This window comes from Macaca mulatta, chromosome 5 (assembly GCF_049350105.2).
Source record: "Macaca mulatta isolate MMU2019108-1 chromosome 5, T2T-MMU8v2.0, whole genome shotgun sequence".
NCBI classification, from domain to species: Eukaryota; Metazoa; Chordata; class Mammalia; order Primates; family Cercopithecidae; genus Macaca; species Macaca mulatta.
This window is the reverse complement of record NC_133410.1, coordinates 152,211,097-152,238,384: the sequence shown is the minus strand read 5'-3', so window position 1 is coordinate 152,238,384 and position 27,288 is coordinate 152,211,097. Positions and strand designations below refer to the sequence as shown.

The following is a 27,288-nucleotide window of genomic DNA, read 5'->3' as shown; positions in this document are numbered from 1 at the left end:
CAAATGTCAAGTTCCCATTATAAAAATAAAACATTATATTGTGTAACTAAAATAACAAAGAATTGTATGACATTTCTAGAAATGTAGCAGGAAAGAATTCAGGTTGAATAATATCTTGAACTCACCTTCTTCTGTTGGATTAAACCCACAGATGTCACAAATACAACGAACCCACTTATTCATCTCCTCCTCGCTGTCTGCTACCAAGTAGAAAATCCGGTCAATAGTGTTGATATCAAAAATGTAGCTGTTTTCAAACTCTTTTTTGTTAAATGTCAATCCAGCATCTACTTGTTGACATAAATTTAAATCAATAATACGAATAGGCTTCTTGGCATGATCATTTTTGTAATATTCCAAAACATCTGGATCTCCAGTTAAACGGCCACTGCGTAACACGAACCATCTCCTCTTCCATGCCTAGAAACAAAACAAAAATATCCGTTCAGTATTAACTTGAGATAATATTTTCAAGAAGATGCACATTTATCAAACTGATTTTACAAATGCATTGTTTAGAGGAAGTCACAACACGTGTGTGTGTGTTTGTGTGTGTGTTTTTACCACAGGATATCTGCCACTCTGCAAAGCAATGTTTACTAATAACTCAATTAACTTAATATTGTATATATATTCAGTGTCTTCTATTAAATCTCCTGCTATATAATATCAAGGCAATAAATCAAGGAGGATTCAGTTTTTACTAAATATGAAAAAGTCATGGTTTCAACAAATGGTGTTAGGAAAACTAGAAATCCATGTGCAAAAGAATGAAGCTGGACATTATGCTAAGTAAAACAAGCCAGTCATAAAAAGACAAATATTGTATGATTCCACTTATATGAGGTAGTTCAAGTAGTCAAATTCATACAGACAGAAAGCAGAATGGTGTTTGTCAGCCCCTGCGGGGAGGTGGGGAATGGAGAGTTGTTCTAGAATTTAATGGGCCTAGAGTTTTAGTTGAAGATAAAGTTCTGGAGATGATGGTGGCCATGGTTGCAATGGCACTGTGATTGTATTAATACTTAATGCTAGTGAACTGTATATTAAAAATAGTTAAAATGATCAATTTTGTTATGTATATTTTGCCACAATTTTTTAAAAAGCAACAGATTTTCATGCGTTAATATCATTCCATAAAGAATACACATAAAGCTGCTTCTTCATAAGACTCCTACAGATTTTAAACATTTAAAAGGCTTCTCTTTTTTTTAGGTGTAGTGGTAAGGAGTAGGGAGGGGAAAAAGGTTTTGAAGCTTTTCTGGCTTCTTGCCTGGGAAGCAATCGATTGTGTCTCTCTTTTAGCCACACAGCCTGTTGTTCAAAGACTACACGAATAAGACCTGTATTCTTGAGTGTGGGATTTAACTCTTTTTAATATTTCCCCTCCTCTTCCCAACAAACACACATGGGCAATCTGTACTACACTCATCATACACCCCCTCCACAGGTTCTGGTAAATTTTGAGTTTCATACTACACATAGAGAAGAAGCCTAAAAATTATTTTACTATCACCCTCCCTAAATCTATGTTCACCAAATAATAAAAGCAGAACCAAATGACAAACTGTCTTCCTCACCAGCCTTTAACCCCAACATGTGTGCCTGGAAACAAACTTACACCTTACTCCTCTTTGAAATTCTTCCTCAGGGAGGCAGCTAGATAGAAAGAGGCCTATTTTAGCAAGTCTCAGTCATTTACTAAGATATTCTCTGCTCCAGATTCAACATTCTAGGTAAGATTGCCTCAGGAGGACACTCTGGGGCTGGGCACAGTGGCTCATGCCTGTAATCCCAGCACGCTGGGAGGCTGACGTGGGTGGATCACTTGGGGTCAGGAGTTCGAGACTAGCCTGGTCAACATGGTGAAACCCATCTCTACTAAAAAAATACAAAAATTAGCTGGATGTGGTGGCAGGTTCCTGTAATCCCAGCTACTCAGAAGGCTGAGGCAGGAGAATTGCTTGAACCCGGAGTCGGAGGTTGCAGTGAGCTGAGATCACTGTGCTCCAGCCTGGACAGAACAAGACTCCTCTCCTCCTCAAAAAAAAAAAAAAAGAAGAAGAAGAAGAAGGCAGGGCAGGGGGTAGTGGGGACACTCTGGGAAGTGGAAGGACTCAGAAACAAGACATCTCATGAACCCCAGTGGAATAAAACATTCCCTTTGTTACTTGTGGGAAGGAAAACACGTATATCATTCATTATTCCTACCTTCAAAGAATTGACTAATTGTGAAAAAAAAGTTTAACGTACATGAAAATACTTGAGACTATAGCAACCCAGGCAAAATGTCTGCACAGGTATTGCTAAATGAACAGGTATTCCTCTATAGAAAAATTTAGGCAATCCTTTAACAAGAGGATTACTAGAGAGATCACAAAGACCTAAAAACATTATATATTAATATCATCAATATTTTAAATTAACTTCTCATTCTTCGCTGAGCTCAAAGGAATATGTAAATAATTCGTGCCCAGGGGAAGGCAGGGTAGAATCCTATAGATGTTTTAGATAATATTGAAAGTCATAAAGTGTTAGATTCACATGATGTTCTGAAGTATAAAAATCCATTCATTGAATATGCATCTACTCACTGCAAAATAAATAAATATCCCCTCTTAGTAAAATTATGCCTCTATGGATACTTCCCTATCAAGCAGTAAGCTTTAAAAGGTAATGCAGAAGTAAAGCAAAAGAATACAGAATATGATGTTATTTATGCAGGGCCCTCAAGAAATCGTATCTTTCAGTAAGTGATTTTTCCAGATAGTGAAGCTTCATTTAAAGATGATGTATTTAAAGATACAGAAATGACTTTTTAAAACTTTATTGTCTTGCATGCAAATCTTTCTAAAATGCTTTACTACATTCTTCACCAAACATAATCCATTCCCCAACGATTCAGACTAAGCGTTATAAGCATCCATCTCTATATTGCACTTTAAGAGGCTGTCAGAGGCTATTGCACTGTATGGAGTGTCATTTGCCCCTAGACTGTTAAATAGTACCATACTGCTGTGCTTGTATAGCTCATCTTTTAAATACAGTTTCCTGTCTTTTTTCTCTCAATTTTTATCAACTGTCACTTTTCCCCTCCAACAATAGGGTTTATAGAAGGCTAAACTCTTACCTGTCTCAGGGACTTCGCACATGTTTTCTCCTAAATACATTTTATCCTTCCCCTCACTTTTTGCCTGGCCAACTCCAACCTTCAGGGCTTCTCTTCCCTGACCACCCTCAACGCAACCAACTCCAGTGTAAAGTAAAGTAATACCATAGTTTTGGAGATCCTATTACTTACCTACGTAGTGATTGTGTAATTTTGCAGTTCAATTTTTCCTTGTATTTATTTGTGTAGTATCTAACTCCCCAAACAGACTGAACAGTTTAGTAAGATAGCGACCATGTCTGCTTTATTTGCCATAGCACAGGGCCTGGTACATAGAATATCTGTACAATAAATAAATAGAATTCTTCTGAGAGAGTAGACTTGTAAAATTTTTGAGATTAGATTTGATACATGGGCCACAATGAAGAGAGTGCTTTCAAGGCAACTTCCATTTGAGAAAAAGAGCTCCAATACTGAACATATACATAATAAAATAAACATAAGTAAGATAACTTTACCAAAACACACGCACAAAACATCTTGGGAAAATGGCAAAAACAGAAAAGCACGGAACATGTCCTTTCGCTACAGCTTATGTGTCACTCTTTGTTTTCCAGCTAACTCTGGCTCCCCCCATTCAGTCCTTCGCTTCCCTATTGAAATCACATTGTTAAAAATCAAAAAGCCCTTATGAACTAAAATAAATAATCAAGAAATGAGTAGCAATGAATTGAGGTGCACTAGATATATTGGGCTAGCGATTAGAGGCTGAGTAGACATTATACAAGACGTGAACTCTTACGGCAGGAAATTACAGCATTAAAACACAGAACTTAGCCAAGCAGCACCTGCCATTTATTTATTTATTTTTAACATGGTCCAAATGTGACTGTTTGTCTCAGTCACAAAATGAGTCACCCTCATTGAATCTGGCACAGATTAAACTGGAAAACAAAAGCAATTACATAAACTACACACTTTAATAAGGCAGATACAAAGGTTCTCTGGATTATGGTACAAAGCACAATTTAGCCACAGAATAAAGCTTGATGCTCGACAAGAGAACTGACATCAGCACCCTTGCTAATCTCAGCACAAAAGCGTCTCTATGTTTTGTCAGAGCACAAAACGGGCCCACATAAATCAGTCTTTGTTATCTGAAAATATCTGAGATTCTTAAAGTTTGTCCTATTTTTATCCTTGCTGCCTTGGTAGCTTGAGAGAAAGCCATACACTTCCTTGCCAATCCTGCAGAGCAGTAGCAGACAAAAAGGAAAGGCTTTCTAGAAACCTTCAAAACCAAATACTCAAAGTAATTTTAAAAGAAATTCACACAAAATATCATTTTAACGATTAGACTTCCATTACGAGCAGGTAATGAAGAAGCTGAAATTTGCAAGATGTCTGCATAGTTGAGAAGGACTATGTAAAAACTTATTTTGTAGCCATTTCTTACATGCAATAGTCACTCCAATTTTGAGTTGAACAAATAATGTTGTTAACAAGAAGCAAACAGTTAAGTCTGGATTTGGGGGTAACTTAAAAGTACCAAAATCTGAAGCCAATTCCCTATGCTCCTGTGACTGCCTCCTGTGCCTACAGGATAAAAGCCAAACTCTGGCAGGGTACACAGGGCCCTCCAAGCAACTCGCGCCCCATCTCCACCCCTAAATCTTTCCAGCCTCATTTCTTGCCTCTCTGCCTTCTAACCACATTGGAAATATTTGTAGTTTCCCAAACACTCTGCTCTGTCCTGCCTCTGACCTCTTGGCACAAAATGTACCCCCTAGATTTTAGCTCAGCCTCTGAGCTCTCCATTTCCACCTTGTTCCTACATCATTTGACATCTCTACATTTGAATTGTTACTGAGGGCTGAAGGCATTTTAACCTTTCTTCTTTCCTTTCCCATTGCCTAGTGCAAAGGAGGTGCTCGGTCAATGTCTGCTAAAAACGCAATCAAAAATGTTTGAGGCAAGGATTAAAAATACAGAAGTTCTCATTATTATTTATGCATTACAGGGATAGTGATATAACTGCGATCTGACCAGTGCATTCAAGAATTGGTCAGGCAAGCATAGAGGTGTGTATTTTAAAACTCTACAGACATAAGAGAGATGTTTTTAAACATCATTTTAAAAGAACTATTCTTTTAAACATTTTCTGTATTTAGCAAATTGGATATGCTAACCTGTAGAACTGTCACAATGAAGCTGGGTCTTAAGACAGGCTTTTCACACACCTTAGAGTATGGGTAAGAAAGTACATACTGGCAAGAAAGTACAGATGGAGTCCCACTATTTGGTGGGAAGGAAATATATTTTAACCTGGATTAACCCCAAGCCATTAACGGCTGTAACATTACTAACAAATTCACAAATTTTGCCTAATTAACCTAACTAGCAAATTGCTTCAGCTTTAAAGAAAAACATTGTAACTGCTGTACACCCCATTTTGTGAGTTCTCTGTGGTATAAATGACAGCTCACATGCCTGGTGTGATGCTTGCCAGAATTCCCTAATCTTTTCCCTGTACCTTTACTGGAAGAGCTAATTATTGAGGAAGTAGCCAATATATGGGCAGGCAAGAGAGAAGATCAGAGAAGAGGTCGGGGTAGTCCATGGGTTCTCTGCCCTGAATGCACATTAGAAATATCCGGAGAGCTTTGCTTCAAAAAAAAAAAAAAAAAAAAAAAAAAAGGCTTGGGGTTTCACCTCAGGCCAACTAGATTATAATGTAGGGGGGTGGGGATGAAGGGAATAGGCAGCTTTAAACACTCAACAGATGATTCTAATGTGCCACCAAGATTGAGAACCACAGATCCAATCAATAGGATTATATTGGTCTTTAAAGTAAAATTTCAAAAACAAAACAAAACAAAACACAGGTCCTTTCAAGCCTACGTCTCATTCTTCATCTTCTTATATTAATACCTTCTGCCCATGTCAGTGCTGTCTCTATCTTCCTATTTTTGTTCACAATATTTACCCCACTAGCAAATATCTTTCAAACCCAATTCATTCTTCAAGGTTCTTTTTTCCCAACCTTCCCCTTTCCTCCCCATAACCTCCCTTTCTACCACTGACAATCAATTACTGCTCTGTAACACCTCATGCATTGCTGTAGAATAGATTGGAACAGTCTATTATTTAACATTTTCAAACTCTCCAAACACTTATGAATTATTTTCCCAACTGGACATTAAGCTCCTTGAAAGCTAATTCCTTTTTTTTTTTTTGTATCTGCAACAGCACTTCACACATTGTAAGTGGTCAAAGCCTTGGTGAGATGTTGTCCATCAGAATAATCATCACAGAGAGCCACTGAGATTAAATAAAAAGACTTCAGATGGGAAAAAAAAGTTCAAAGTTGTTATTGAAGTCCACACTCCTTCAGTAAGATGGCATACATGGTTCTTCCAAACCATACTTACCTGTCTCCTCTCTCCAATCTCTTACCTTCACAGATGGCCTCAGACAGCACCCACATGGTCTTTGTTGCTTTTTCAGTCTGAAATACCTTATCTCCCTCACCATGAGCTCCTTCTCATCCTTCAAGAACTAGCTCAAGACCTGTTCTTTAAAGCTTTCCTCAACTCCCCCTGAGATAAGGCATCTGCTCCTGTTGCTTTGAGCTCTCAGCAATATCACACAAGTAGTCCATTAACAAGCCCATTCCCTTAAGCACTTGAAAAAGAACTCTGCTGACTGCATCTTGGGGTCTCTTGGTAGTTGTTAAGCCGTAACAAAGTATACCTTGTCCAGATAGCTGAAGAGCAACACTTTCTACATTCCTGAGCCAACTTTCCTTCTACCAGGAAGCCTCACCACTATAATTTTACTAACCCCTTCTTTTCCTGAGAAAAAAGTACAGCAGAATTTTTTATTTTGAAATCTCTTAAAAGGTATTTCACAACGGATATTTAAGGAAAGACCATTGCTGTGACTTTTTTTTTTTTTTTTGAGACGGGTCTCGCTCTGTCGCCCAGGCTGGAGGGCAGTGGCGCAATCTCGGCTCACTGCAAGCTCCGCCTCCCGGGTTCACGCCATTCTCCTGCCTCAGCCTCCCAAAATTTCAATATACTCTCAGAAATCTGTAAAACGTTGGCGTTGAAGATGCGTGTTTCACAAGATGAAAATGCTATTTTTCATAAGATAGGTTGTAATCGAAATTTTATCAGCAGAATAATGGTCAAATAAATTATGGAACAGCTACACAATAAAGCTAGGCAAGTCATTCAAAAAGTGACACAGATCTATACACGTGAGCAATGCCCACAAGATAGCTGTTAAATAAAAAAAACAAGGTGCGGAATTGTACATACAGTATATAATTCCATTTGTGTGAAATAACTGTGTGTTTGTACAAACACACACTATGTTTAGAGAACAGGTCTGGAAGGACACATACTAAGTTGTTAACTGTAATGACTAGGAATAGGCCAGATGAAAGGGCCAGATGAGTCTCATATTTTTATTTTATATACTTTGTTTTTCCAAATGTTTCCATTTATTGCTTTTATAGTTTTAAAAAATTATATGTTTAAAATAATCTAGGAATGATGTGCACAAAACAAAAAGTTTGTGTGTATATGGAAATGCTATTTTATTATTACTCAGCAATTAGTGAATGGATATTTAACTTTGCTTTTAAATATAGAATTCCGGGATACATGTGGAAGGAGTCTTAGCCAGGAAATAGCCTAGACAGATAAAGAGTAACGACTTTAAAGACTGGCACTTAGGGGGTTAAACAAACAAACAAGGAAAGTTGGGAACACTTAAAATAGAGGAATTAATTTATTTTTCTTTCCTTAAAGTCATTATAATATATTGCTTTAATTTTCTTTAAAAACCATGCAGTTAATGGTAATACATTTAGATATTTAAAAATCTAAAATAAGCACTTTGGGAATTACTTTGCCTATTAAAAATATTTCCATAATACTATTACTAGGGTAAATAAAATAAAGAAAAACAAATTAACCATGAAGCAGGGACAAAGGAAAACCATTTGCTTTAAAATACTTGAGTTGTTTTCCAGGAAGCACCATCTTTTCTCATAGAGCAAAATAAGGAAAAAACAGGCTCGGTGGAAGTTTCCACTCCACTGGCTCTATCATTATGATCATCTGTTCCAAACACACAGAAGCCTAAAATTTCCTGTTTTCAAACTATTGTCATCATTTTCTAGCCTTGTGCTATCTGAGCTAACTTTAGCTTAGTAATATAAACAAAAGAATACACCGAAAATAATGCAGAACAATGCCTAGATCTAAGCTTTCAACTGTTCCATAAACTTAAGATATTAGAGTTTACATACATCGCCTGGATACAACAAATTAGTTGGAAATAAAACAATTTCCTAAGAGGAAAAAAGTCAAATTTGACTCAGAAATACTACACTAGCTATGGAAAGACTTCAGGAATTTTGACTTCTCAATAATAGTGCATATAATTTACTTGTTGAAACTACTGTTAAATTAATGTCTACCTCAAAGCCTAGGCATAAGCACTACATAAAATAAACAAAAAGCCAAAAACAAAAAAGCAATGACAAAAACCCCTTAGTATTTAATATACACAGGTGGTTCTTAAACCTTTTCTGGGTCATAGACTGCTTTGAGCATCTGATTAAAGCAATGAAAACTTTTCTTAGAAAAAAGGCATATAGGTAATATTGTACAGTTTTAAGGGTTCACAGGACCCCTGTTAACACATTAAGAACCCTGAAAATAGGACTTGACTTTTATACATCTTACTACCGAGAACAATTTGGTATGAGGCTGGTCTGCCTTGGACCCCAATTAGGGAAATTTATTTATTAAGTTCCACAGGAAAGTATGTCACCGCATGGCTATATTAATTCTCATTACAGCATTGTGGGGCAAGCTGAGTATATTTTTACTTGAAAGTACCATTTCATTTCTCTCCTCACATTCCCAATCGTTGGGGCTGTGCCCATACTCTAACTCCGGTGGTTTTGCAGGCTTCCTTACCCTAACCAAGAGGAGGCTGAAAAAGTGAGAAACTGGCTAGGAGCCAAACAAAGTTAAACATGCAATGTTCCATGTGAGTAGGATGGTGGCCTGGGGTGACTCACAGCTCAGTGTGTACTGGGAAGAAAGGCCACTGGCCTTGGGTCCACTGGAGCTCACCCTTTTCTTACCACCATGTGCAGTCAGTGAGCTCAGGTCAGGATGTGGGCAGAGGAAAATGGGGACACAGAGTTCACTTCATCTTTTGAGACTGGCTTTTGGCCTACTTCTGGCCAAGACAAGAGTTAGCTGGAGTTTACATGCAATTTGGCCAGCTAGAGATTTGGAACATGAGTTGCAGCTAGTGAAGAACAAGTCTTCTGCTCATCTCCCTAAGAACTTGTGAAGGCAGAAGTGGTGCAAATGTCCAGGCAGATTCCTACCAATCTAGCTGAATACAGCAAAAAATGCAATAAAGAACCCTGAGCACTGCCATGAGCTCCGAAACATGTCCACAGTCATTGAGCTATTCCATTTCCAGGACTCTCACCTAAGGAAATAATGGAAAAAAAAATATGTGGCTAAATACCTAGGCACCAAAATATTCAGCACAGTATTGTTTCTATAAGTAAATGTTTGAAATGATCTAAATAGTCAACAGAAGGTAGGATGATCAACTACCCCAGTTTTCCTGAGACTATTGTCGTTTTAGCTCTGCAAGTGCCACATCCTAGAAAATGGCTCAGTCCGGAGCAAACCCAGATGGTTGGTCACAGTAGGAAACTGAGTAAATAAACGATGATATACCACCATACAGGAGTCTTACACAGCCATCAAAGTGATGCTTAGGAATGTCTTTTTTTTTTTTTAAGAGTTTTTTTTCTCCCCATGGTTTGCAAAATTCCCAAAATATTGAGAGATCATGGTAAGGAACTCATATTTTCCATTTGGAGTAGATGGAATTTGGTGTGAAGGAATATTGACAACACCTTTCTTTCTGCAAATTCTGGCTTCCCTGTCACCTCGGCCAGGTCCAGCTGACTACTCCAAAATGTCCACGATACCTTGTGCAAACCTCCATCATAGCACTCTCCCTTAGCATTTCAATCAACCCTTTGCACAGCTGCTTTCCTCCCCCAAGACTCTGTCTTATTGCTCTTTAAGTGTTCAGCATAGTGTACAGCATGCAAGGACTTGGTGGTTAAAAGGCATGGGTAGTAACTGCTGCCTGAATAAATGAACAAATGAATGAATGTCTTAATTCATTTGGTAATGATGCTGTCTCTGTTCTTCACTAACTTGGCCTTCAGGTATAATGGATGATATAACAAACCAATAGTGGATTTTCTTATTGTTGTAAGAATTCAGCCATAAACTCTCAAATCTCCAGCCCACAAGGCTCAGTGAACAAAAAGTGAAACTAACTTATTCAGGGAATAAGTCAATATGAACCCTGGGAGACTGAAACCGTGGCAATATGTTAATATTAGGTGCCTACAACTTCACAGTGCCTACAGTACTATGAGAAGGCCCACACATTTTAGTCATTGAATATTATCTGATAGCATTTTTATGAATATATACATATGCAGTCTCTCTGTATATCCATACATTTGTGTGTGTGTGTGTGTGTGTGTGTGGTATGTACGTGTGCATGTGTGTGTGATAACTTCCCAGTCTCTCAGAGGGTAGAATGTAATGTCATCACAGAGAATAAGGACAAAATGGCATGTGCTATGAAGTATAATGTCAATGTCCATTTGACGTTTAATAACGTCTTGTTTAAATAAAGAATAAGACCATGAGAAAATAAATGTTGTTTTTTATGCAGCAGAAAATTCATGTCGTCTCTCAAATTAAAGACATAAAATCTTCCTGCACAGAGGCAAATTCTAATTGCAGTTTTAGAGCAGTGCTGTCCAACAGAACTTTCTGTGATAATGAAAATGGCTGTGCTGACCATCACAGGATCCATTAGCCACATGTGACTGCAAAACTTGAAAAGTGGCTGATGCAACTGAGGAACTGATTTCTAACTTATTTAATTTAAATTTAGTCACATGTGGCTAGCATCTACCACATAGACAATGCAGTTTGTTTTTGGTTTTGAAACAGGGTCTCGCTCTGTTGCCCAGGCTATGTGCAATGGTGCAGCCACAGCTCACAGCAGCATCAACCTCCTAGGCTCAAGCAATCCTCCCACCTCAGCCTTTCCGGTAGCTGGGACCACACGTGCATGCCACCACGCCTGGCTAACTTTTCAATTTTTGGTAGAGATTAGATCTCAGTGGGTTGCCCAGATTGGACAGTGCAGTTTTAAAGGATATTTCTTCAACTTAAGAGACAAGCAAGATCAACTGCTGAAGAAGGTACAGCTCTAATAATAAAATCCACAACAAATATTTAAATTGTGTGGCAGTTGTGCCTGAGATCCTAACAAGTATGTGGGTCTATTTCCTAATTTTACCGTGTTCCACAAACTTACTCTTTCCTAAAAATGTGTCTCATATGTTGTTATTATCATGATTAGGAAAGGAAATGCTTGCTTAAATAAAATTGATCATTAATAAAACACCAATGACAATCTAGAATTTCTCAATGAAAATTTATCTTCAAAAAATGAACTGATTCTAAATTATATTTCTTGTTCAGCTATCCAATCCAAAATAATTATTTCTGGGTTAGAACTACTGTTTTGAGTCTCCAGCAAAACAAAACATTCCCATTTTCTTTTCTGAGTTTCTTATTGAACATTCACCACAATTTACAACAAAATAAAACGCTGCTATATTAAGATTTGGATCACTGTTTAAAAACAACAATTTCACATTAAGAACTAGAGGGAAAGCACTGAAGTGTTACAAATCAAATTTCAAATTTCCATAATTACATTTATATGTAAAAAGCCAAAATAATGCTTAAATATCATTTTCTTCTGAACATAAAACTGTCTAAAGCTCCCAGAACAAGATATATGGCAATGAAAAGTTTCTTTAGAAAGACATCCTTCCAAGGAGATAAATTATGCATTCCGGAGCCACTGACTATAAACTACATTAAGTCCAATAAGCAAGAATGAATAACTTCATCTAAAGAGAAGGACTAAGTACAAGGTTGAATGCAAGAAAAAAATTATGGCACAGATAATAAAATCAAGATGTCTGATGCAAATGTGGAAGGCTCAGCCCAAGTGCCAATAATGACGTCTCCCTCTTTCCCCATGTGGGCTAGGGGTGTCACCCTTTCATAAAACATGATTCTTGGAGGAAAACGATTCTTCATGCATGCACTATGCAGATAATGATCTCACCATACAAGAAAAATGATGGCCTATTTATTTCTTTTTGTTTTCAATAAATCCAAGTGCCATCTTGCCTATTTTATGGTGTTTTGCCCCTAAAATGAGCCCAGCTTTCTTTTTTCTGTCAACTTTTCATCTCCCTCTACACTACCCAAGCCTTATAACCTTTGATCAACAGGAAATAGATACAATGGACTGAAAAGAACAGTGGTTGTAAGGATTTGTATTGTATATGCATGTTTTAATGCTTGAGGACAAGGAGAGAAGTGTTGAAGGAAAAGAGAAAATGACTTGCTACTTCTGCCAGAGAAATAACAGTGCCATCTGGCAGAACCCAACTCATCTTGTGCTCCAAGCAAAATTGTTACCAGTTCACAAAAGCTTAAAAAAAAATAAAGAAGAAGAAAAAGAAGAAAAAAGAAAACAAGTACACATATAATCACCCATATAGATAGGTTAGATTAGATTAGATTAGATAGACCATGTGCAGTTGACACAAGATAACTTACACACTCATCTGCTTTCAACATGTTACAAACCCAGTGAGACAACCCGAGTCATTCAGAAAGTGCTGGCATCTGAGGTAACAGACAACAACCAACTGCGTCTGACTTGCCAACTTGGAAGTTCACTAAAGTCTGTAAAAGCTAAAAATAACCACATAAACATGTTTACGGCATTTTAAAAATACAGGATCTGCACTGTCTTCTAAATATAAACCTTGAGTTTGGAGCACAGGGATTGGCTTTGGGTTTAAGGAGATGTCATCTGGACATCCCACATTTCACCACAGAATTTCACATTTCAGTATTTTACTTTAAATATACAATTGCTGGTATTTAACTAGAATGAAGAAGGGTAGAACAGGGGAACGTGAACAAGAAAGGAAAAGATGGTACCTATTCCCCCATTTAATTAGAGGGCTTCAAAATACCACAAATCTCCAACTCTTTGTGGTGGGACCTGACCTTCATGAAATTCTGAAGGAAGTTATCTGGCCTGTATTTTTCCACTCAACACATCTCCTCTCCAATCCAGTGATCTCTTCCCCATTCCTCATTCCTAAGACTGTAGATGCTGGTGAAAGAGAAAAGTAGGCCAGAAGTCAAGTGGAACACAGATACATATGCTATGAACACAGACAAAAGTCCTTATATCCCAACTGGTACATAAGGGTAGGCATGTTAAAGACAACAATTCTACTTGTTGTTCTGTTCCTGGAAGAGCTAGATAATTCTAAATCAAACACAGGGAAAATTTTCCAACTAAAATCCGTAATGTTTGAATCCACCTGGATTGCCTAGGGCAGTTATTCTAAGATTATGAAGGATTCAAAGGAATATTTTATTAGTGTAGACAAAAGTCTATTTGGTCTCTATAATTTATGTGAAATCACTCTTAGATATTAATTTTTGGATAGCATTGGTTTAAATTTTATCTCATCTTTAATTCTAAGAAATCTTAAAATTTTAGCAGCTGTTAAAAAGAAGAGAAAAAAAACCCCTGCAAACATAAGCTTAGCTTATACTTATATATCATAAATTTTAAATGTCTTTGCCTCTTAAAGTACTATGGTGGAGTCTATTATTTCTGAAGGTTGTCCGATATCCAAGCAAAGTGTTCTCCAGAAAAAAAAAAAATTCATGTAAGCTATATGGGCATTTACTTTAACAAATTTATTTTTAATAAAAAGCTAGCAACAACGTCAACTGAAAAGTGAGGGGGAAAATTATACATAATCCCGCCACCATTAAAAAATCTATTTCTCCATATTTTCATCTAATCTTTATTCATATTATACATACTTTTAAGTAGCTAGTTTTTAAAATAAGGATGAATATATCTTTGGTTTCATGAGCCACACAACCTTCTGAGGCAGGTTTAAAATTTTAATTCCTTAATTTTCCACCTATTGTGACTTTTCCCAACTCTTGCTTACCATGCTAGAATTATGGAGGAAAAGATGAAGCCCTCACTGAAATGCTTCCTGAAACCCATAAAGAAAACGCATTTCATGATTATAAAAACACTAGATATTTATTTACTTTCTAACTCAACAAAGCATCCCAAAAACATTCTAGCATTTAAGATATTTAATTATAACTCAATGAATGTTCTGTTAGGCCTTGCCCGGTCTGGTACAGAATGCAGTTGATGATCTAAGCAAATAATGACTAAAACAAATCTGTATAATCCTCTCAACAGAAATGTTATCCCCTTGTTTACCAACAATTGCAATCTCACAGTGTGTGGAATGATTTATTAAATCTAATAGATCAATAACTTATTCCAAAAAAAAATCTCTTGAAACTTCAATTTATGTTAAGCATTGTAACCTAAAGACAGTCTCAGAAAAAAAAATCAGCTTCACTCCTAGGCAATTTAAGTGTTTATACTTTAAAACTTTACTAGACAATCTACTTATAGTTATCTACAAAGATAACTGTTCCAAACTAGAAAGTTGAGAAAACAAAACACATCTGTAGTTAAATTTTATGATATAAAAAAAGAAATAAAAACAAAAACACCCTTCTGTATTTTGCTGAATAACTGACCACAAAGAGGCAAAGCAATGATTTTTTTTTTTTTTTTTTTGAGATGGAGTCTTGCTCCGTTGCCCAGGCTAGAGTACAGTGGTGTGATCTCGGCTCACTGCAACCTCTGCCTCCCAGGTTCAAGTGATTCTCCTGCCTCAGCCTCCCAAGTAGCTGGGATTACAGGTGTGTGCTGCCACACCCAGATAATTTTCTGTATTTTTAGTAGAGATGGGGTTTCATTGTGTTGGCCAGGCTGGTCTTGAACTCCCAACCTCAGGTGATCTGCTTGCCTCAGCCTCTCAAAGTGCTGGGATTACAGACGTGAGCCATTGCGCCCAGCCATTGCTTGACTTTCATTTAAAGAGTCTGTAACCCCAGGTTGACTAAAGTAAATACATTTTTGGTAACTGGAATTGGTTCTTGCTGGAGCAAAGATAAAGGAAGAATTAAAAATAAAAAATAAAAAGTCTTCAGCTAGCCTCCCAAGACATGGCATAGATTAAGAAGGGGAACTTACTCTCTCACAACTGAAGCCCCAACTCCAGCTCCAGATGGCATTCTAATCATTATGAGCTGTTATAAAGGAATAATTAGAAATAAAAACCACCCAGCATTAGCCATCAAGAATCTCTTCTGTTTCCTTTCACAGCCTAGTCTTTTCACCAAATGGCTTAGGAGGCAGCCGTAACTACCCCCTTTCTATATCCATCATCCAGGCTCTTTCTCTTCGCTGCTGTATTTTCAAAACTTAACACATGGACACGTGACTGACAAAAAGTAGAGACTCAGGCCAGGCATAGTGGCTCACGCATGTAGTCCCAGCACTTTGGGAGGCCAAGGAGGGTGGATCATTTGAGATCAGGAGATCAAGACCAGCCTGGCCAACGTGGTGAAACCCTGTCTCTACTAAAAATACAAAACAATGAGCCAGGCGTGGTGGCACACACCTGTAATCTGAGCTACTGGGGAGACTGAGGCATGAGAATCACTTGAACGCAGGAGGCGGACGTTGCAGTGAGCCGATATCACGCCACTGCACTCCAGCCTGGGTGATAGAGTGAAATCCTATCTCAAAAAAAAAAAAAAAAAAAGTAGAGACTGAATTTAGTGTGGATGGGTAAACAAAATAGGGATCGTCATTACAGTCATAAATACACAACTAAGTGTTCGTTATTAAGTGGTTCACTGGTAGACATACCAGAAAAAACAATAAAAAATTACTATGACAATGAATTTTAAAATTACCATTAAACTTGTGGAAACATGTTTATATTTTAAATGTAAAAATAAGTGTGCTAAAAATCACTTTGAGTGCCCTTATAAGAAGGATAAATGAAGGGAAAGACTTTCCCCCACAGTATGGAGAAGGAGCAGCAAACATGTCACGTAAATGTATACTGGATGCAGTGTATTGATATGGGTTTCTTTTCTTCTCTATTATTTTGTCTGCCCCCTAGTGGAGTGCTTATGAGCAGGGAAAATTTCAAAAAAGGCAAAATGTGGGAAAACAAACAAAAACACAACAACAATATAAAACACAAAGCACAAAGAGGTTACCTGTACTTTGAACTGCAAATCAGTCACTCAAAAATAGAAAGATTACTTATGAATTCCTATTAAACACTTTTGTCCTAGAAACAGAACTTTTGTTTCAACTTGGGTAGGTCAACTATTTCCTTGTGCACCTTTGGACTTTTGATCATTGCCTTTTAAGGAAAAGCTGACATCTTTGATTGCATCTAGGTAGTATATTGCTTTCTTAATATTTAAGAAGACAATTTACTGGCTGCTAGTTTCTAGATTGACACGGTCTGGCCACTTTTGGTTTTCAGATGTCCTAGACATGAATAACAAACAAAATCATTTCCATAAAGACAACTCTGAAAAATCTAAGATTTCATTTCCACAGTATTTCAAAATCAAAGAGCAGGTAAAGTAAAAGACACATGGTTCAGTGATGGCAGGCTGTGTGACTCCTATCAGAAAGCACACTCATCTAGACGGGGATCTTTCTGTCTAGAAAGGGTGTGGGTTTTGTCTGTCTCTCCTCTAAACCAACTGCCCATTTTACTTAATTTTTTTTTCTTGTAAAGATGAGATTTCCTCATGTTGCTTAGGTTGGTCTTGAACTCCTGAGCTCAAGCGATCCTCCTGCCTCAGCTTCCCAAAGTGCTAGGATTACATGTGAGTCACTGCACCCGGCCAGCTGCCCATTTTATACTAGAGTTTTGTACTAACATACACAGTTATTTAAATATGAAGATAACAGACACTACAACTAATTTATGTAAACAACCAATCAGATGGCCCGCCCACCCACCTACCCCCTACCATGATTAGTGACATAAATTTTCAAGACAGCCAGCCAGGGTTATACAAATGACACACACTGAACAAAACATCAGAAAATCATCCCGAAAGAGAGATACAAGTAGTGGATATAGTTTCTGGCCTTAAATGATTCAGTGTTCTATTTCTTGATTTCTAGAGCAAACAGAATGCATAACTCATGATTATTATAAACAAAATAATTGGAAAGGCGATTCTAGATTTTCTCTCATATTTAAGTACTTGAACATATAAAACTTCCCCCTGCAACAGCAGAAATTCTGCTTCTAAAAACTGTGTAAAAATCAAATGAGAGATCCACACAAAAAATATTCTGAAATGAATAAAGGTACTAAAATAAGCAGAGTTTATTTCCTTAATTACCATTTTAACACCCTTCATAAAAGTGCATTAGTATGGTAATTTTGGCAGGTTCTAAAAGCAGTGAGCTTCCAATGATTCATGACTACATCTTACATGTATATAGTATCAGCTTCAAACACCCTCACCAGCTTTTTCATGTAGGAAACAGAGTAGTCTGAATCAGAGTAGATGAAGTATTCAAAGGTTTATTTTATTTAATAAGCAAATGCTCAGGATAGAGGAACCCAGGACTTGAATGTGTCTGTTCTCAGACTGTTGTGAATGCTATGGAAGGTGGGAGGGATGAGGAATGAGCCTACATCCATCTTCCTCTGTTCATTTATCTTTTCCCTTTGGACAAAACCCTTCAGCCACAGGAAGTATCAAGGAAGACAGAATAAAACTCTTCTAAGTCCTTTTTCCTGTCTCTGCCATTGCTCATATCTCTATTAGAAAGGCAAGAAAAGTCAAATTTCATGCAGGGACCTCAGAAAGATATATTTTAATTATCAAGGTTCATATGTCAGGAGGAAGAAGGTGGGGGAATTTCACAGCTCTCTACACTTGGATATGGATGCTTGGGTTGATTTTTAGCCCTTGTCTGTTTTACTGCCAAAGTATAGAGGGTAAAATAGCTCAAAGAATTTGTTTTCTTAAAATTTCCTATATTTAGATAATGACATCACCACTAAGTTTTAAATACACCAACATTATGATATAATCCTTAAAGTATGTTTATACATCTAATTTAATGTTTTGGAGTCTGTTCAAATTATTCATTAAAATGAGTAACAGGAAAAAAACAGTGAAGCAGCAGCTGTTTCATCTGTACATCTGATTTGTAGCATGTAGTGTATTTATAGTTAAATAGAGCAAAATGGGCTACTCAAAAGAATTTTTCCCACTCCCAAATAATTAATTATATTGTAAAAATCACTGCAGTATCATTATTATAGAATTAAGTTTATACAAGCTGGACTAACCTTTTTGTGTGCTCTGAAATTAAATTACCGCATTAATCACAATGTGTAATCATATTTTTTGTTTTTTTTGCTAGTTTTGGTAGCATTTTGTCTTTCCAATCAGACTATAAGCTACTTGAGGGCAGAGATCTTGTTTAAGTCACTACTGGTCCACCAAGCTCCTGTCACATTAGATGAAATAGTAGGTGCTAGATGCAAATATTTACATTAAAATATTCCATCTCCTTGCAAGAGAGTATCAAACTGTATAGAAGAGTTTATCAGGCAACATAATAACCCCACCCCAAGTTCTACCTACCTTCCCTGCTAGTTATTCTTGTCTTACCCCTCCCCACTTTACCTAACCCCCACTCAATCTCTGCCTTTCTCTGTGTTTGGGCAGAGGTGGGAGCATTTATTCCCTGTGCTTCCAGCAGTGCCTCCTTACATCCCTGACCACTGCACCCCGGGTAGCCACTCTTACACGGTCTCAGGGCTCAATAAGCCTGTGGACACAGTTTTTAAAATTAGTATTTATTATTTCTTCCTCTGTCCCTCAACCCCAAGAATGTAAACCACCCATAATACCGTAAGTAGCCCATTCATTATAGTATGCATTTGAACTATCTGGGCTGAATCCAGTCTCTTATCAGGACACTGAAAGAGAAACCCCGTATTTCCAAATAATATGCTTATATATGACTTATCTCTTTTACATATTATCTACTGAAGTCCTGTCTTGACAGCTTACCCACCTCCTTTACCCCAATGTAGTGGCACCACACATTCTAGTCCCTCAACCAGAAGGACATTAAGCCACACGATCGAGCTGCTGTTTTTAATCAGTCTTAAGAGTACATCTTCTAGCTCCTTGGAACAATCAGTTTTCATCCTTTCCCCCCATCTTTCCTCATGCCCTTCCACTCCTAATTTCCATCTGCTGTATCTACAGTTCACATTTTCAAGGTTCATAACATTTACAGTCTGTTCTGTAACCAGCTCAACTTTCTATTGTTTTTCACTCCAAAGGGTGAGTTAAAGAGCTTAAAACCAATAAACAGCATTTACAGTATCATGACCATGGATGAGTCTTTCCTTAAGGTCCCAAGTAGGGTTAGGAGTACATTTGCTTCTCTCCTTGTCCAGGGTCAGTGTCACTACCCCATGCCATTTGGCAGAGAATGCTCCTAGGGTCAAGTTTTAGTGGATTCTCCTTTCTTCACCTCACCAACTACCTTTATCAGATCTTCAACTTTCCCCAAGCTTCCCATTACACTTCCTGTTGTCACCATCCCCTCCTTTCCTGGGTCCCCCCTCTGCTGGAATCCTACCCCCCTCATCCACATGCCCTTCTCCTTCAACAGGAATGGGTGCTGACAAGACTGGCACACAGATTTCATCCTGCAATTTCCTATGCTGCTCTCCCGGGGGCGGGGGGCAGTCCCTCAATCTCGGCAAGCTGTGCCTTCTCCTTTCTTGACTTACTCCTCATTTTGTTACCCGCAAGTCTTTAGAAAGGGTATGTGGAGGGCATGCTTTAAAAGAGGGAGCACAGTATAATGGGTAATAACAGAGTTCTATAATTCACTTCATTTAAAAGAACGTGGTTTCAAAACTTCGTATTTATTATAATCCCCTTTTATAATAGAATAAAGGGAACAACATTTTATAAGCTCTCACAAACATTTTAGGGAGAGTTACAATTAAAGGTCTTTAACTTCCAGTGCTATTTGCATCTAACAATCTTATTCACCATTTAAGCTGCAAAAATACGAATCCACGAAAACATGGATTTCATGTTCAAGGTCCCTTTTACGTACTTATCTGTGTATTTGTTAAATAGAATTCATTCAAATTTTAAAATATTCTTTTTACAAAAAGAAATCGAAAATGCCATCAACTGGCAACTTGTATGTCTCTGGAAAGGATAGTTCATTAAAAAATGATGATTATATTTAACCTGTTCATTCATTCACTTATTCAAAAATACTTATTGAACACCTACATGTTCCACTGTTCTAGCCGCTGGAAGGATAGTGGTTCAAGAAACAAAACTCTGCCTACCTCGGCAAACTTAAATTTTAGTGGAAGAAGACAAAAACAGGATTAATTTTAGAATTCTATAAATGCTAAAAATTAAAACTCAAGTTGATCTGAAAGTCCTAACCTTATCTAAACAATTGGGGAACTGTTCTAACACTCTCATACGATGTGTTTAAGTAGACTAAGCCACGACTGTTCTTAACACGGTCCCTATGGGCAATGACAATGATCAAGCTCTTAGGATCAAATCCTGGGAGCTGTATAGGCTTGAAAGCCCAGCAATCCTGTCCTCTCAAACATCTCCATCAGCTAATAAGATGAGGTAATCAATGTGCAGCTTTACTGTGTAATCTTCATGCAAAGCCATTACTTGAGTCCCCTGACATCATCAAATACCCATCCTAGAACACTCATCACTCCAGTCCAATATCCATCAATAAAATAAACAACCTGAGTACAAAAGAAGGAAAAAGAGAGAATGAATTACACTTCATTAAAAATTTTCCTGTTTTTTAACCATTGTCTACATTTTGTAAATAATTGTTTGTCCTTTCCCTACTTGAAAGAACAAGTAGAATAAAGAAGTATTAAACATGAAGAAATGTATTTAGGAACCCAACAAATGTTTGATGCTGACAATGATGATGATTAAATTAAGTGGCTAAGGGGGATAGAATTGCTTGACCTAAAAATAAAGATACAAAATATGATGCTTTTGTATACACATGATCAGTTTTCTGAGGGAACGCAAGTTACATATAATGTATATTCAGTTAATACTACTTGATGATAAAAATTTATTTCTGCAATAGAAAATAAACAATTCAGGCTTTTCTTCAAATGGAAGCATTTAAATTGGACACACAGATTAACTGAGGTGGGTTCCCAAGGGAAGGACGGATGTCAACACTGGACTTCCTTGAAAAACCTCCAGCTTCCCTTTTGATCCGAATCTTTCTCCTCTACTGCTGACTACCTTTGTTTTTTTGTTTTGAGACGGAGTCTCACTCTGTCGCCCAGGCTGGATGGAGTGCAGTCGCATAATCTCGGCTCACTGCAACCTCCACCTCCTGGGAGGAGTGTTTCTCCTGCCTCAGCCTCCTGAGTAGCTGGGACTACAGGCGTGTACCATCACGCCCAGCTAATTTTTTTGTATTTTTAGTAGAGACAGGGTTTCACCATGTTAGCCAGGATGGTCTCGATCTCCTGACTTCCTGATTCGCCTGCCTTGGCCTCCCAAAGTGCTGGGATTACAGGCGTGAGACACAGCACCCAGCTGCTGACTACCTTTCTTATTCCTGTTTCCCCTTCCTTCTAACATTATCTTCCACATCTTTTATTTCCACTTTATTTATTCTTCTGCTTGTCCTAAGTATATAAAAGGATTTTTGTGCTTGCCTTTTTTTAAGTGTCATTTAATTTAAAGAACTTTGACTGTCCTTTTCTTAACTTAAAAAGCAGCCGTGGTTAAACTTTTTTATGTTTTCAAGCATTTTTCACATTTGACTATGGGCCTGTCTTTTCTTTTTTTGGTAAAGCAGGCACCATTAAAAAGAAAATGACCCTCCACTCTTGATGCAGAAATCAGAAAAATGGTCTTTAATAATCTGGACATTCGCCACTGGAAAGCAAAAATTAGTTTAGATGATCTTTCAAGATTTTTTCCAATGCAATTAACAATTATTAACATTTGCTGAATACTTATTAAGTACCAGACATTGTTCTACGCACTTTATACATTAACTTAATCCTCATCACAGACCTATGAGGTAGGCTGTAATTTATTCTCATTTATAGATGAGAAAATGAGTCACAAAGACATTAAGTAACTTAACCAAGGTCATACTGGAAATAGTAAAGCCAGGATCTGAACCTAGTAGTCTGGCCTCACCCAGAGCCAGTGCCCTTAACCACTTAACACTGTACTATTTATCTATGACAGGGGACAGCAAACCTGTTTGTAAAGGGCCAGATCATAAATATTTTAGGCTTTGTAGGCTACACATGATGTCTCATATTCTTCTCTTTTTTTTTTTTTTTTTAAAAAAAAACCTTTGTAAATGTGAAGAACCTTCTTAAACAGTATCAGGCCCACAGGCCATAGTTTGCTACCCCTGGTCTACGATTTTATAATTTCATATGAGCCAGTCTGGTATTTATCATGTAGACAAATTTGGACAGAAGCAAAACTGAAAGATTCTATGTAGGCAGGCTTACAGCCCACAGTCCACAAATGCCCAAGAGCTACCAGTTGTGCGTAGTCACTGAAACAGTAAAGAAAATGCAAAATTCAAAATCAAAGAACTGCAGGTACTTTGTGGACATATACATGGAAATATAGCCCATAGACATGAAAAAGGTACAGCTATCACTAACAGAAAGTAAAAATCTCAGTAAGCTTTAACAACCTAGTAAGCTTTAACAACGTAGTATTTCAGAAGTGAAAAACTTCACCTATTCATCTTCTTTACAGATGGAGAGCGATATACAATAGTAGTTGGGCCCAGCTTACTACTGTAATCTGCTCAAACTGAAGTATAGTAACAGCATCTGTATACCACACAAACGCATTCTTCAGAGTCCCTTATAAACACAAATTCGTTGTTGCATTATCAAAATATTCATTATCTTCAGTGTCAGAAACTAGAGAGTAGGTTATCAACTTAGGACTCCTGAGAAATTCAGAAATCACAAACATATTAATGTCATCAACCCATATTCTTTCTCATCATCTGGCAAGATCCTACTCTTAACATGTCACCATCACCACTTACCACCCTCTTAAGACTTCCAAATTTTTGAAGTCAGTTTTGGTGGGTTTCAAATATCTTACCACAATCTAATTGTCTTTTAAAAATCAAAAGCTCTGTTTCAACAATGCAGCAATCATTTTGATGAACGCTATCAGAAAGTAGAAATTTAAGCGTTAAACTGGCTTTCAACTCTACCACATCAAATACTTCAATTTACAAACCCCCTCTCTCAGAAAGAGTACCTTAGAAAAAAGCATTTTGACAGAATTTGGTTCAAATTATATACTGTTAATTATTTTTACCATTCTTGTGGGGTAAAAATAAAAACTGGGGAAATAGACTCACTTCTACTTTCTTCCCTATTAACTTGGGACCATCTGTTTAAAATAACTGCAGCTATTTTCGGTAGTTAGGCAATGAACTACTTATAAAAACAAAAAACAGATGCCTCCTCTTTAAGATCACTCCGTTATCAAACATCTGAGCATTACTTGCACACAAAAGCATGTAGTGTATGTTACTTGTCAAGAATAAAATTGCAGATTTTAAAAAATATCATGTGGCAGCTCAGGACATTATTTCATTTCTTATAATTGTTTTTGGCAGTTGCTAAAAACACAAGAATAAAGTAATGTAAGGAGGTAATTCATACATGTATTTAAAAATACCTGTTTTCACACTAGCTCTCTGACTCACAACTTGGCTGTCCTTAAGAATTTGGGCATTTCTTCTGTTGAGAAAAGTTGCTTAATAGTTAATTTTTACCTGAAGTACTTTCTTCTGAATGCAGAAATTCATGTATTTTACCTTTGTTTTTTCTTTGGCAACAGTGACAAATCAGATAATCTCCATGAATATCTATGTAGTTTTCCTCTTTACATGGGACAAAGTTTATTTTTTAAAAAGAAAAGCCAAGATGAATGTTTTACCTGTGCAACTGCCCCCACCCGCACCTTCTCTGTGCCCCTCTGCCTTTTTCTGCGCTTTGAAATAACTACCTTGCTCCCAAGAAAAAGTTTCTTCAGAAGCCAGTGTACTTTGTCCTTGCCAGGTCAGATAAGGGGTTAAATTTATTTAACTTTAGCAAGCCTTTCTTGTTGCCCAGATGGCTGGCTGAGAGGAAGGAAGAGCATACAGCTAATTAGCATTCACTCCTTTTAACACATTCCCATCCCTTCTACTGCTTTTTATCCACTCTTTCTTTTCTCCCTCAAGGTTTACCTTGATTTGTAGTTCAATACTTAAAGGGCTCCCTTCCAAAAAATAATAACGCTTATGAGAGATATGTGGTATGTAGCACAGATTGTGTGTTACAGAAGCTCTTCGATTCCTCTTCCCCTAGAACAAAGACATTTAGACCATTACTTGAAATGTTATTTTGAATAAATAAATAAATAATGGTTGCATTTATTAAGCACCATGGGGCAGACCATTACCTGCTCACCCAAATCTGTTCTTCTGTTCTTCCACAATGAATGAATTGTAACTGAGCACATGGTCATCCAGGTAGAAATTACACTACTCAGTCTCTCTGGCAGCCAGATGTGGGCGGCCACGTGACTTAATTCTCCCCAATGCAAAGTACATGGCAAGGATGTGTGGCTTTTCTAGGTCTGAGCATAAAGACATTGGGAATGCTGCCTCCACACTTCTTCCTGTCCCCTCAAGCTGGGACACAGAACTACCGACCACCTATCTCTGACTATGTAGATGAACCCTGAGATGTAGGAAGGAGGGAGCAACAAGATGGAAGAAATCTGGGTCCCTGAATTTCTGCAAAGAACATGATTCTTTGCAAGCCTGAAATACTTACCCTTTTATATGAGCAATATAAAAAAAGTTGTGTGTCCCTTAATTCACTGTATTTTGGGGGCTCTTTGGCCCAGTAGCATAGGCTTAATCATAACTGGCATGAACACTATTATGTAGCACTGTTCTGGGTGTTTTACATGAATTATCTAATTAATGAGTCTCTGAGGAAAGTACTGTTACTATTCCCAGTTTCCAGGTGAAGAAATAAAGATTTGGAGGGTTGAGAGAAAACAGTAGTGAGGTTGGTAAAATAATCAACTGCAGGTCTCTATGATGCAAAGACAAAAACCTAATCACTACACCAGTGTGCTTCCTTAAAACAAACAAACAAACAAACAAAACCTACTTATTACTTTACAAATTATCTCACTCTGAGATTTTTCTTCTGTGATATCTCTTATATACCCAGAGCAGAAATATTATGAGCTCAAAATTAAGGGATATAAATTATATTTAGTTTGCCCACAAACACCCTTAATCTTATTATTAGCTGAACGCCTAAGTTCGTGTTAAACTCCAAAACTTTGAAAGAAATCAGACTGCAGGCCAATGAGAAACAGCTTAGTGGATGAAACTTTTTACTCTACTTCTAAAATTCTATTCTGTTGCACACAAGGCCTAGATCTGTACCTCAAACCAGCACTGTGAAATATTGGATTATTAATTCAAAATGAACTTACTTTGGCTGCGTCTAATATGTTTATTATGAAAGAGCCCATGAAACACTGTTACACAACACTAGGGTTTTTCTTTTAGTAATATGAGGACACACACCTTCACTCCTCCCGAACTTTTAAAGCTAAATCCAGGAGAGGTGCCAGTAAGGCATGTACTGAAGGGGGCTGGCAGAGTCAAGGGAGGAAGGGGACTGGAAATAAGCTTCTTTTATCTTTACATCATTTTGCTTAAGAATCTTTTCATCTTCCAAAAAGCTCTTATAATTAAGTGCCAGAATCCACTTATTTATTCATCCAACAAATATGTACTGAGCACTTACTGTTTGATGAGTACGCTGCTAGACACTGGATATGGAATAGTAAATAAAAGTAGAGTTAGGAGAGGGAGGTGAAGCAGCAATGTTCACACAAAGGTCATAGTTTTTATCTTAAGCTTGAGTAAAAATTCCAGAATAAATTCTTATGCTTTAGTAACTTCAAAATGCATAAACCACAAGAAAGGAGACCCCGGCACTTTCCCTCCTCATCTCTTAGACATCCCTAAGTCAGAGGTGGCTGGAAGCACTACTATATTTTATGCTACAAGCGCCTGCTGTTGAACTCACAGGTTCAACCCCCGACCACACTGCCTACTTAATATCTTTCCTACCAATCCTTTCAATTTTTCTAAACACACATTTGAAATTTATGCTCATCCATCTGCTTCCCACCATTGCCGCCAATCTCACTAGGTTTTAATGAAAAGGAGATGAGTGAATGACATCAATTCTTGTCCAGCGTAAGCAAGTATTAGATCATATATACTGGTCTCCTCATTCTATCCTTGTTTAAAAAGACAGAGGAAGGAAAAGGATTAGACTGGTACTCCATAAGCTAAATCATTCCTATAAAAATAAAAGCTCTTCTTACATTTGATTACCAACTGAGGAAAGATGAAGCTGTGAAAATACCACCTTCTGTGAGTCGAATGTGAGTGATTTTAGATGGATCTTTGTGCAGGCAGGTGTGTCCCTGGCAGGCTGGTGTGGAAAATGCTCCAATCCTTCTCTGCAGAGTGGACTGGGCAGTTTTCCTGCAGGTGGCCCAGCTCTTGCACTCACAGGGGGTTCTGCCCACATGCTCCTCCTTATGCCTCGTAAAAGCTCTGTCTGATTTCTGGCTCAGCCTTGGCTTTTCAAGGAACTGTTTAAAACTTCTAAATGTGAATATATTTAAATATTGCTTCAGGTCTGAAGAAAACAGTTAAACATATATATATGTGTATATATATATATATTTTTTTTTGGCCAACAACTACATAAAAATTGGTGTTTTTAAGATCTTTAAGTGGCACTTATTTTCAACACAGTTATTAGAACTCTAGGCTGGGCGCAGTGGCTCATGTCCGTAATCCCAGAACTTTGGGAGGTGGAGGTGGGTGGATCACCT

The 27,288-nt window shown here is 37.5% G+C and overlaps 1 protein-coding gene across 14 annotated transcripts in view; it reads right to left on the bottom strand.

Moving 5' to 3' along the window:
- GAB1 (GRB2 associated binding protein 1) overlaps positions 1–27,288 on the bottom strand; it is a 131,837-nt gene that overhangs the window by 52,841 nt on the left and 51,708 nt on the right. For 12 of the 14 annotated variants that reach the window (NM_001266432.1, XM_078001618.1, XM_028848035.2 and 9 more), the window contains 1 exon segment: positions 126–420. In NM_001266432.1, coding sequence (NP_001253361.1) covers positions 126–420 — 295 coding nt within the window. 14 annotated transcript variants of the gene reach the window in all.